This window comes from Crotalus tigris, unplaced genomic scaffold (assembly GCF_016545835.1).
Source record: "Crotalus tigris isolate CLP2741 ecotype Arizona unplaced genomic scaffold, ASM1654583v1 scf7180000017545.3456711, whole genome shotgun sequence".
Taxonomy (NCBI): Eukaryota; Metazoa; Chordata; class Lepidosauria; order Squamata; family Viperidae; genus Crotalus; species Crotalus tigris.
This window is the reverse complement of record NW_024096464.1, coordinates 2,312,362-2,325,195: the sequence shown is the minus strand read 5'-3', so window position 1 is coordinate 2,325,195 and position 12,834 is coordinate 2,312,362. Positions and strand designations below refer to the sequence as shown.

General features: G+C 36.1%; 1 protein-coding gene across 5 annotated transcripts in view; it reads left to right on the top strand.

Annotated features, from left to right (window-relative positions):
- The window catches only part of SIPA1L1 (signal induced proliferation associated 1 like 1), a 162,183-nt gene that overhangs the window by 123,707 nt on the left and 25,642 nt on the right, over nt 1-12,834 (top strand). For all 5 annotated transcript variants that reach the window (XM_039334177.1, XM_039334187.1, XM_039334196.1 and 2 more), the window contains 2 exons: nt 10,315-10,464; nt 12,089-12,207. In XM_039334177.1, coding sequence (XP_039190111.1) covers nt 10,315-10,464; nt 12,089-12,207 — 269 coding nt within the window. The remainder of the gene's footprint in view (nt 1-10,314; nt 10,465-12,088; nt 12,208-12,834) is intronic.

The window sequence follows — 12,834 nt, the reverse complement described above, 5'->3', positions numbered from 1 at the left end:
GGGATCAGAATTTCTATTGCTAAAGTTGTTAAGTGAGTTGCACCCTATTTTACAACTTTTTGCCATGGTTGTTCAAACAAATTGCTGGAGTTCTCAAGTTGATTATGCGGTCATTAAGCAGTGGCTTCCCCCATTGACTTTTGCTTGTTGGAAACTGGGAAGCTGGGAAGGGGCTCATAGTCTTCGTAAATACATGCTGGTTGCTAAGCGCCTAAGTTTTGATAATTGAAGATTCTGCAATGGTTGTAAGTGCAAGGACTGATTGTAGCTTTTTCCACTTTAAACAGTCACTAAGTAAATGGTTTTAAGTCGAGGACTACTTGTATAAAGGGAATGTTAAATTGGTAGTTCTTAAAAGGAAGCAGACACAAAGCTATCACTTCATTTTTAATATAAATTTTATATATTAAAAAAATATATTCGGAATCTTTGAAAAAGGCATTAAATTAACTGTGAATAATTGCATTTGTATTCTTTAAATAATTCTGGTTCTGGTTCTGACTTATTCTCAGTTACTTTTTATAGAAAGTGTAATTACTAACATACTGCTTGCCTTTGATCTTCCTAGGACCTTCTTTCCCCCATCTTCCCTACCCATGCCCACTATGGGTATCTTCACCTTCACGTGTGGCATATCCATTTGCCCAATCTCTGACAATAAAACTGTGTTATCTACTTGAGCACCCATAAAGCACTTATTTTGGACCTTACTAGAATTCACTTTTTTAGTTGAAGAAAGTTTGTAAAATCTGGAGTGTGCGTTCTTTCATTTCTTCTATTATAGTTAGTTTAACATGTAAAAAAAAGTGAACATGTTTATTCATTCCATATTTTTTTTTAAATTGCCATAATATAAAGCAAGTATAATTTGAAAGTTATTAGTATTTCTTCACTGCTCTAGATGTAAAAATAAGAAAGAGGGAAAATCAAGCCAATATAGTAAGTTAGGTTTTATATTTATGATCAATTAATATTTGGTGTTATTTATTTTTCATACATATTATGAACTGAACCTTTAGAAAGGTTGTCTAAAAATATGAGTGTTAAGTCCAATTCATTTGATACTGAGGTACACAGTTTTATATATATTTTGGCTGTCATGTTTTGTGTCAAAATTCAGCAAAATCGGGCTCTTGTAGAAGTCATTTTGATGTGATGGATTGTCTCTCCAACCACCATTCTTTTTAAAACAATAGACCTTAGAATTGAAAATAATCACTTTTTTAAAAATCTAGGTCAAAGGATATCACAGCAAATACATTTCATGGTAATTTTTTTCTGATAGGCTAGTAGATTGTGGTTCACTTATTGCTCCATTGTTTGTTTACTTGTTTTTCACATGTACTAGAAATGTTGGCAGTTTATAGTTAGTTGTAATTTGTTGGTTGACTGATTTAATTTAGGATAACGAAGTGATTATGTGGGAATGATGCCCGCTACAATGCATCCTGAGTTAGGAATAGACTGCACTGAAGAAAAATGGAATCAATAATGCTTTGTACTAGTAGAAAATGCTTAGGTTTGCCAAGGTGACATTTGTTTTTGTCAGTGCACTACATTTCAAATCTTGGGGAAATAGGGGTTAGTGAGACATAGAATATGAAGTTACAGAATATGTAAGGAACTGAAAATAAAAACACTACATAATATAGGAGAACTGAAGAATGCCCAATCACCAAGAAAGAGTACCAACAGATAACCAGACAGTAGAGATGCTGTCAAGGAACGAGTACAGAAGATGTTATGTAATCAGCAAATGACAAAGCTCAGAGAGCACCCAGGACTCCAAAGTAAAAGCTTAAATAAATTTATGTTTGTGAAGGATATTAACCAAAAGGATTTTGGTAGATATATTAAAGGAAAACCCAAATAAAATAATCAGTATATCCGCTGTTCATTGGAGATGGTAAAATGTTAGCAGGGAAGAGACATACCAACTCAACTCCTACTTTTGGTCATTAATAACCAAATATTCTACCAAAAATCTAAAGAACAGGGCAAAAGGGAAAACAAAACCTTACATAAATGATAGTGACCGATGGCTAAAAATTGGCAAATTAAGAGCACGTGGGCTGGTTGGATAGCCACCACCAGGGTCCTTAGCTTCAATTGTAGGCTGCATATCCATCTTCCTATCTCATGAACCCATAGTCTTCCCAGGACTTTCCTTTCTCTACCTTTACTTAACATATAACAATGTCATTTGCTCCAATTGTAGCATAAGGAGTGGTAGAGAAAGAAAGGCTTCAGGAAGATTGGGTAGCAGGCCAACACACAGTGGGTCATGTGAAATACAGTGAGTCAGAGGACTAAGAATTCAAGCCTTACCCTATTCACCCAGTAAGATCTCTGGATTTAATCTTGACTGAAATGAGGAACTACCAAAATGCTGCTGCCAAATTATAGCTCATCCTGAACTGTTTGACAGTACTTCTGAACTGAAATTTGGTGGTACTTAAAAGTTTGTGAACCATTTGGAATTTTCAATATTTCTGTATAAACATGATCTAAAACATCTGTTTTCCAGATATGAATTAGTCTCCTTAGTAATTAAATGAACAAGAATTGTGTTTTTGATTCATTGGTTTTATTGAGTTCTCTTTATTTAGTTTCAGAATCTGTGTGGAGAACAGATTGTGCTTTACATTGTATTTACTGTATGCAGAAATAACATTCAAATGGATTCATAAAGTGGGAAACCACTTTTAAGGCATCACTATGTGTTTTGGTTTTGAAACAAAACAACTTTTTTACAGTAGGGACGCCCTATTGCACAATAATCAGTCTGACATCAATGCCAGAGAACATTCTATAATATCAAGAAATTGGTTTGTAGGCATCTTGAAAGCAATGAAGCAAATACCAATAGGCAGTAAGTATTTGTCAAGAATGAATCTTGCTGAGATTAATCTTATTTCATTTTCTAATCAGGTAACTTCCTTAAGAAATCACAGTTTACTGAATGAATGAACAGGAAAAGCAAACAGAAGTTTGGCAGGGAGTAAGCTGAGCAGAGGAAAGAGGCAGAAAAGAGAACAAGAATCAAGAAGATGGAAAGTCTAATAAATAATTGCCACTGCTAATAACTGCTGCTATTGTATTGTGTAAAAACATAACATTGTGGATTGGGAAGGATTGTCTAATTCAATTCTCTACCATATTCAGGAAAAGCAGTTACATAAACCATGAGAAAGGTTGTCCAGCTTCTTAAAAATTCCAAAGATGGGGAATTCTATAGGTTGACTATTCTGCTGGTATATAGATCTTACCAGGGCTTTTTTTGTCATAGAACAGCCAGAACGGAGTTCCAGCACCTTTTTTGGATGGAACCTCGTAGGGTAGGCAAGGCGGGTTGTATGATGTGTGTGAGTTCCGGCACTTTTTTTTTTTTTTTTTTTTTAAAGAAAAAAAGCACTGGATCTTACCATTTATAAATGAAGTGTGTGATTGGAGCGTTGTTTGTTGGTGATCTAGTTGAGGCAGCTTTGGGAACACATGACACAAAGAGTTCGCTGAATAAACAAACAGGAGTTCAATAGCGAAGTTCAAGGGTGAGGAAATTCTTTTTGTTGTTTATCAGAGGAACATACTAGAGGAAAACTGTTCTTGTAAACTGTAAGAGACACGCTATGTTTGTTTTTCTTTCTGATGATGACATAAGCTATTTATGTAACAAATGCAGTCCGACTGCCCTCCTGAAAGGGAAGGTGAAGGATATAAAGGCAAAAGTGCTTATTGAGCTTATCCAGAAAGATGAGTTACTTGAATTAGAAACAGGAAGTGGTTTTGGAGGTAGAGTGGGAGCAAGGAACCTCCAAAACATAAGAAAAAGTCACGTGGAGAAATAGAGGAATGTGAGAGAAAGGCCCAAGTCTGTAAAGAAAAGCTTTTATACTGGTTGTGATCTTTGAAAAATCATGAATCTGAATCAAGTTGCCAGAGGATCAAAGAAAAGGCAAACCTATTTTTATTTTCAGAAAGGGGAATAAATTGGACCCAGAGAATTTCAAGCCAATTATCTTAATGTCAATAACAAGCCAAATTTTGGAATGCTTTATTAAGCAGTTTGTGAACTTTTCCAAAACAATGCATTGCTTTGCAGGAGCAAGCATGGGTTTTATCAAGCATAATTTCTGCCAAATCAACATGATTACTCTTTTTAATAGAATGATAGTTTAGTTGACTACAGATAAAGGGTATGGTGGATAAAGGGTACCTTGATTTTAAAATACTAGTTAGCATTCCCCCCTACACCACTCCAAGATTTTAGCAAAGAAGATGGCAAAATATGGACTAAGCTATGCTACCATTAGATGGATAGAGGTGGTTAAACAATAATATCTAATCCGTATACATCTGTGGCTCCATGTCAAAATAGGAGAAAGTATGAGTGTCATGTTTTTTCATATTTGTAGATTACACAAAAATGGAGGATATTATCAAATTTCAGGAGGATGTTAAGCTGTAAGAGTAAGCATAAATCAGCAAAATGAATTTCAACAAGGACAGATGCAGAGCCCTACACTCAAACAGGGAAAAAAAATCAAAACACTGAATATAGAATATAGGGACGGCGGGGAACTGTACTGGCAGCAATATGCACAAAAGGGATCTGGATGTTTTGCTAGATCACAGACTGGGCAAATCTGCAAGAAAAACAATTCTGCATTAGGAGGTGGTGAATTCTCTTTTGCTGTAAATGTTCAAATGGGCGGGATGGCCAACTTTTGAGGATGCTATGGTAACAGATCCCTGCATCTACATGAATTCCAACCCCTTACATTCTGTAATTATTTATGTTTCGTTATACTGTACAAGTAAAACATGACCCTTGTGGCTTCCAGCTAAACATGCCATAACAGCACTAAATTTATAGTCTACTCCTTTGGAAATATTGTTTGATACTTTGTTAACTCACTTCTGCTCATGCTGTTAGCCAGCTAATTTTGTAATTTTAATACAACAACCATGAAGATAGTTGGAAATCAACAATATTATACAGTGGAGGCAAAGGTAGAGAACAAAAGCATTCTGCCAACCCAGAAGCAACAACAGATATAAACATTTTAAGAAATCCAATGAGACGACTTGCAAGAAATATATGCTATAAAACGTCAGCATGAATTGCAGAATAATTTATTTTGGATATAAGTATATTTGTCCTACTTTTAAAAACTTTTTAAAAAATGGAGAAATGATCTAAACTGACTCATTTCCAATTATTGAATCTCACAATTGCTGAAATTATAACCTTGCCTCAACACCGAGGTGGCGCAGCAGTTAGAGTGCAGTACTGCAGGCCACTTTAGCTGACTGTGTTCAGCAGGTCAGCGGTTCAAATCTCACCAGCTCAAGGTTGACTCAGCCTTCCATCCTTCCGGGGTAGGTAAAATAAGGACCCAGATGTTGGGGGCAATGTAAATATATATATACATTGCTTACTGGTGTACACTGCTTAGAGAGTGCTTGTACTTAAAGCGGTATATAAGTCTCATAAATAAATAAATAAACACACAGTCAAAATTTATTCTTTTGCACCTAGAATTGCAACAAAGGTACCTGGTTGACACCTAGGATGCTGGTAGAAACCCGTGTCAACCATCAGCGCCAGCCAATTTGAATGTTCAATTGACTGAGGTTCATGTCTAATGAATAAAATATAATAATAGAATTGGAAAGGACCTTGGAAGTCTTCTGGTCCAACCCCCTGCTCAGGCAGGAAACCCTGTACCATTTGAGACAAATGGTTGTACAGTCTCTTCTTGGAGCATTCACAACTTCTGGAGGCAGGTTGTTCCACTGATTAATTGTTCTAACTGTCAGGAAATTTCTCTTTAGTTCTAGGTTGCTTCTCTCTTTGATTAGTTTCCATCCATTGCTTCTTGTCCTGCCTTCAGGTGCTTTGGAAAATAGCTTGACTCCCTCTTCTTTGTGGCAATCCCTGAGATACTAGAACACTGCTATCATGTCACCCCTAGTCCTTCTCTTTATTAAACTAAACATACCCAATTCCAGCAACCGCTTCTTATATGTTTTAGCCTCCAGTCCCCTAATCATCTTTGTTGCTCTTCTCTGTACTCTTTCTAGAGTCTCAGCATCTTTTTTTACATCGTGGTGACCAAAACTGGATGCAGTATTCCAAGTGTGGCCTTACTAAGGCATTGTGAAGCGGTATTAATACTTCATGAGATCTTGATTCTATCACTCTGTTAATGCAGCCTAGCACTGTGTTGGCTTTTTTGGCAGCTGCAGCACACTGCTGGCTCATTTTTAAGTGATTGTCCACTAGGACTCCCATTGATGAAGATGTTGAAAAGCACTGAGCCCAGAACAGAGCCCTGGGGCACCCACTACACACTTCCCTCCGTGTAGATGCGGTTCCATTGAGGACCACACTCTAAGTACGGCCGGTCAGCCAACTAATGAAAAGATAATCCATATCTGATTATCTTTACAAATTTTTGAATTCTGATATGTTACACCATTTTGATCATAGGGATCATATGCCAAAGTCAATTCTAACCTTTTTTTAGTCAAACAGTATCTGCCATACAATCTTTTTCTAATATGCTATATTTGATTTAAACAAATAGCATCAGTGATATAATTTATCATGTAGCTGATTAAGAAAGGGATGAATCTGTATGAAGGTGAACCTAAACATGAATTCCAGAAGACAGCAGTAAAGTGCAGCGGTCCCCAACCTTTTTGGCACTAGGGACGGGTTTCATGGAATACAGTTTTTCCATGGAATGGGGAGGGGTCGTCTCGGTTTCATTCGCTCACCTGCTGCTTATCTCCAGCTGTGTTGCCTGGTACCAGTGTGTGGCCTGGGGTTGGAGAGCCTGGTAAGTATATGGGTTGGTTGTAAGTTTTTACAGTAACACTATAAAGCTATTGAGATACTTTTTTATACTATAAGGCATTACATTTGCTAATGCCTTTGAACACTATTGCAATAATGTATCCCCCATATTTCTTTTGTTATGGGTGCAAGAGACAATTTTTGTTGATGTATACAGTAGCCACAGTAATTGCCTCAGTTACATGTCATACTGTTGCTTGTACTGGGTCAGAAGGTTAGGCAAATTCTGATGAGATGAGTTGTTTATCCTGGGTATTATCTATTATTGTTTGTAGGTGTTGGTTTTAATCTTTGTCCCTGCACCCCGATGAGCCACTGTTGTGAGAAGGGTGGTAATAGAAATTATGTACAATCAGTCAATCAATCAATCCACTTATTGAACTTCTATCTGCATATACACTAGTGACCTGTGTTCATCCTTCATGTGTACTCTCCAGTGGTGTTCCTTCCTGCCACAATTAACACACACACACACACACACACACACACACAAAACATACCAGTACATACACACACCCTCCTCTCCCTCTCTATCTGCATCTATCTATCTGCTATTTTCATGCTGGTATGGAAAATTTTCTTTCTTACATTTTAATGTGCATGAAGAGGAGCCTTAAGAATTTCTGAGACAAGGAGATACTTAATATTAAAGGCATGATACTATATAGACCAAGGATATGGAGTAGAATTTCAATTAACAGGAGAAGGGAAAAAAATCACAACATGCCAGTAGTGAACATGAGAAATATCACCTTTTATTTCAGCACCTACTGAAGTGTTTTTACGTTGAGCATTCCTTGAATGATTTTGTAATTTTTGTTTTCCTACCACTGACTTTTTAAATAAATGTTTTATATAGTATAATTTCTTTTTATCATTATATGGTAATAATTTTTGTATTAGTAAGTGGTACAGAAATATATTTAATAAATAATAATATGATGATGATTATATGAACATGTGCCATGAAGTCAGTGTCAACTCTTAGATATATATTTTTTTCCATGAGGATTCCAGTAACCAAAATTATACAAAATTATTATTACTCTGTTATTTTGCATGAACACTGAGAGCTTCTGCCCTGGAGACAAATTCCTTGTGTATCTGATCATACTTGGCCAAATATAATGTTCTGTTCCGTTCCGTTCTATTCTACCTTCTACTTCAGGTTTGTCAAAGATGTACCTTTCATCACTGTAATTAAATCAATCCACCTTGCAACTGGCTACTCTTTTCTCTTTCATTCTACTTTTCCCAGAAACTTTTCCAAAAAGCTAGGTCTTTGCATATCATGTTTCCAAACTGTAATTTAGTGGGAATTCTGAAGTGATTTGTTTGAGATCTATTTGTTTATATTTCTGCTATCCATAGTATTGTCAGGAGTCTTCTCCAACACCAAAGTTCAAAAGGAAGAAAACTCTTCCTATCCTGCTTCAACTTTCACTTCCATAGATCATCATAGGGCAGGGGTAGACAACCTTGGCTCTTTTATGACTCGTGGACTTCGGGCTCAGGAATTCTGGGAGTTGAAGTCCACGAGTCATAAAAGAACCAAAGTTGCCTACCCCTGTCATAAGGGAAACCATTGCTTGTACCATTCTGATCTTTTGTGATTAAGGCATATCACATAATCTGAATATCTTTTCCAGTATCATATTCGTTATTCTAACGAGTGCTACTCTAGTATATTACTTGACTGCTGGTTCTTTTACTGTTGAGAGTCAATTGTAAATGGCAGAAGGTACTTATTACTTCAATATCTTCATGGCCAGTTCTAAGTCTGGTTGCTGTTGTCATTAGTTTGATCCTCATATTTAATCTTGGTTATATTTTTCACTGCTCCTTGATTATCATTATAAGAACTTCCAGATCATTTGCATTTTCAGGTATCAGAATGGTATCATCAGCATAGCACAGGTTATTGCTGTTTCTTCCTCCGATTTCAAAATCACATTCATCATCTTCTAATCTAGCTTCCCTCAGCTCATGTTCAGTGTATAGTTTTTGCTAATCAGAAGATACGGTTTCAACATGTTCTATCCAAATTTTGAGTTTCTGACTTTTATATGCTTTACATGAGGACAGTGAGATGTTTTGGGATTCTCATTTTTCTAAACACATCCTGCAACTTGATATGATCAACACAATCAAAGGCCTTTCTATAATCAGTCAACTACATATTTGATAGTCTTTGGCTTTTTCAATTATTTAGGGTACATCAGAAATAATGTCTCGTATTGCATGGCCTTTTCAAAAATCAGCTTCAACATCTGGCAGGTCCCTTTCCAAGCAGGGCACTAATCTGTGCTGGATGATTATAGGCATTATTTCCCTAGCTTATGAAATCAAATAATGTACCCAAAGAACAGTGATGAGGGGAAATTAACACTTGGGTCGTGTATTACTCTGCTGCCTCTTTCATGGAGCTCTCCAAAATGTACATCCTCTTTTTACTGATTTGAGTTAGAATATTCACAGATTCTCAGCAGTACACAATTTAGGAATGTAAACATTTTATGAACTGCAAATTTTTTTCTGGATATTTATTGAATGTGGAGAAAGGTGGTTTATATTACAGATTTAGCCATAGATTTTGCTTGCTTGTCAGACTTCTTCAGTGTTGCAGGTTTTTTTTTTTTTTCGCTTGTTTGCTTTGCTTTTATTACTTTTTATAAAAAAAATTAAATGTGCAAATCAAAAATAGAAGTGTTTTTTTTTTTAAGGAGGCGATAGTTCAGGAATGCTCAGAGTATAAATAAGTCTATTGATTATGCTGTATTACATGCATTTAAATTTTTTTTAACATATTTGTTTAACAAGTATAATGAATGTAATGGCTAGGACACAAGCATAGAAAACAAGAGACTGTGAGTTTTAATCCTGCCTTAGGTATAAAATCTGGCTAGGCCAGTTTTCATCAGCCCAATTCTTCTCACAGTGTTGTTGTTGTGAGGATAAGAGGTGGAAGGAATATTAGGTATGTTCACTCCCTTGAGTTGTTTATAAAAATATAAAGACCGGATATAAAATAAATAAATAAATAATCTAGTAACTATTAAGACGTTTCTTAGCTTTATAATAAAATAAACTTTAAAATGCCAATATTGTATGTCCTTTTAGGAAACAGCTCAATTAAAACGCATTTTTTAAAATGTTATAAATCACTTGTTTATTTGAAACTTGGTTAAAACAGGTTCTGTTTTCATACTCTTGCATGCAAAAAGCAATTCAGCAAGTTTATTTTTGCCATCCTTGGATGCATTTTCCCCCTGTGTTCCTGCAGTCAGCTTCAGAGGGAGTAGATTTATAAAATAAAGTGGATACTGTTCTACAGCTAGTTTTATTTTTATTGTTGTGATGAATTGATGCTGCTGATGTGGCAGTTCACGTAAAATGTTACCTTTTTGATGATTATTTAATAATGCAGAATTTGAAATTGTATTGAACAGATTATCTCCTGGTTCTGATGTCTATGTCACAGTGTCATCCATTGCCTTAGCAAGATCACAGCATTGTCGTAACTCTCCAAGCAATTTATCATCTTCAAGTGAAACTGGCTCTGGTGGAGGGACATACAGGCAAAAATCTATGCCTGAAGGGTAGGCCACATATGTGTTTATGACTTTATGCTTAGGGCTTATCCTTTTTTTAATGTGAGCTTTGGTGGCTTTGTTTGAGAATCTGAAGAGGAAAAAAATAAGGATACCTGGTCGTATAATAAGTGCTCCTAATGTCATGACTTCTCTGTGTCTCAAACACAAAAAATAGGTAAAATTAAAGCCTAGTATTCTGGTGTCTTAATTAAACAGTTTCTTGTATTGCCACATCTGAGGTAGCATCTTGAAAAACTATAATATCAGTTCTGTGCTGAAAAGTTAAATAAAACATTGCACATTAAAACTTTGCTTAAGAATGTTTGACTGCTTGTGCTCAGTGTGTTCACACTGACACAGAAAAGATATATTCTGGACAATCATATCAGTGTGTTTAATTACCCAAGTTGTCTATTTATTTTGAACAGGATGCTATAACTTAATCAGTCATCTTCTTGTCATCTCCCTCTTCAGATATTGCAGATATAACTGGCAGTGTTACATATCTTCATTCTTGGCATCTGTCATACTCTCGATTAAGCTCAGAGACTGCAAGTGAATATAAGAAGCCAGTTTAAACCAAAAGCATTTGTTCCCATATTGTGTTACTGGGCAGATTAGAAGTGTAGTGGGTAACAAAATGTTTTATTAATTATGAATGGTAGCCTCTTAACAAAAATAGGAAAAAACAAGCATACGTGACAGCTACTGTGACTGATAAAAAAAGTCATAATATTCTTGACTTATAGAATTAAATTCCTACCTATAATTATTCAGAACCAATAGGTTTCTCACAACCTGTCAGCATCAAAATTTTACTGTACGACTGTATGGTATCCTTGTACTTGAATATTATATTCAGTGTCTTAAAAATCTTGTTATCCTTTAAAAAGCCAACACAAGTAATTAAGAATTTGAAATAATTTCTTCATAAGAAAAGGTTACAATCCTGGGGCTTTTTGATTAGGACAAATGGTTATAATGACAAGATAGCATTGAGTGGAAGAAGTGGTAAATAATAATAGATTCTAAAGCTAAATGATAATAAAATAAGAGAGATAAGATAATAGAGATATCACCCCCCCCAAAAAAAACCCCTTCTTTTCATAACAATTTCAACTTAGGAATTTATGTTCTTATGAAAAGACAAATTGAGGATAAGACTCAATAACTACTAGTCACAATAGTTGCATGTAGCCTCCAGATCCAAGGCAATTTGACCTGAAATAATGGTTGTTGTTACTGAATGGTAGGAAAGCATATGACTCTCATGACCATTGTTGAGTTGAATAGCATTCTTATTTTCCTAAGACTGTTCAGGTAACCAAGATATTCCTTTGATGACACCTTGTTTAATCTTTGCTCATCTGACCAACACATTCTTCACTGTCATTTTTGTCTTTAGTCTACTTCTGTCAACTAACTTTCATCCTCTGTCTAATGTCTAGTAACTATTGCTGAAGCTATGATGAATCTTAGGGTAGTATATGACCTTTGCAAATCAATGATACAATTGACTGTAGCTAATTATTTTGGAATGGTTGAACTAATTGTAATCTAATACTTAGAAAACATCTTTGAATGGTATTTCCCATGTGCACAATGGAATAATTGAGATTCTTTTACACAGATTTGGAATGAGTAGAAGATCTCCTGCCTCCATTGATAGGCAGAACACAGATACCAGTGGCAGTGGCAAATCCACCCCGAGTTGGCAGAGAAGTGAGGATAGTATTGTTGATCAGATGGGTGAGTATTTCTTTCTTGCATATATTCTATTTCTTGTACCCCAAGGTGATTATGACAACCCATTCCTATGCAATAAGTATTTATCTTTTTTGTTTTTATTAATCAGAATGAATTATTGTAACATGTATCCAATATTAGATGGCACTTACCGTATATTCCGGCGTATAAGACGACTGGGTGTATAAGACGACCCCCAACTTTTCCAGTTAAAATATAGAGTTTGGGCTATACTCGCTGTATAAGACTACCCCTCTTCCATGAGGGAGGGGGAAAGGGAGCACAATTTCTGAGTTCTCATTGGCCACCTGTAAGTCCAAATGAGTAGCTCAGGGTGTGTGCGTGCACGTGTAGGCATGCGTGTGACTCCTCGGGTCCCTTCCATTGCCCCCCCCCCCCAGTAGCAAGCTTTGGCTTGGAGCAAGCAGGCTGCACACAGGGATCTCCTCCTCTCAGTCTTCCACCCTGCGAATCCTCCACAGCCTCTCCAAGCTGAGTGAGCAGAAAGCCTGCCTGTTTGTCAAAGGCTCTGCCTTGTCAATCGCACACACACCTTGATGAAAATTGCCCTGCCTGCAGAAGGACTTCTCAGCAGTTTTTTAAAGCAACACTACGAAGAATGAAATTGGA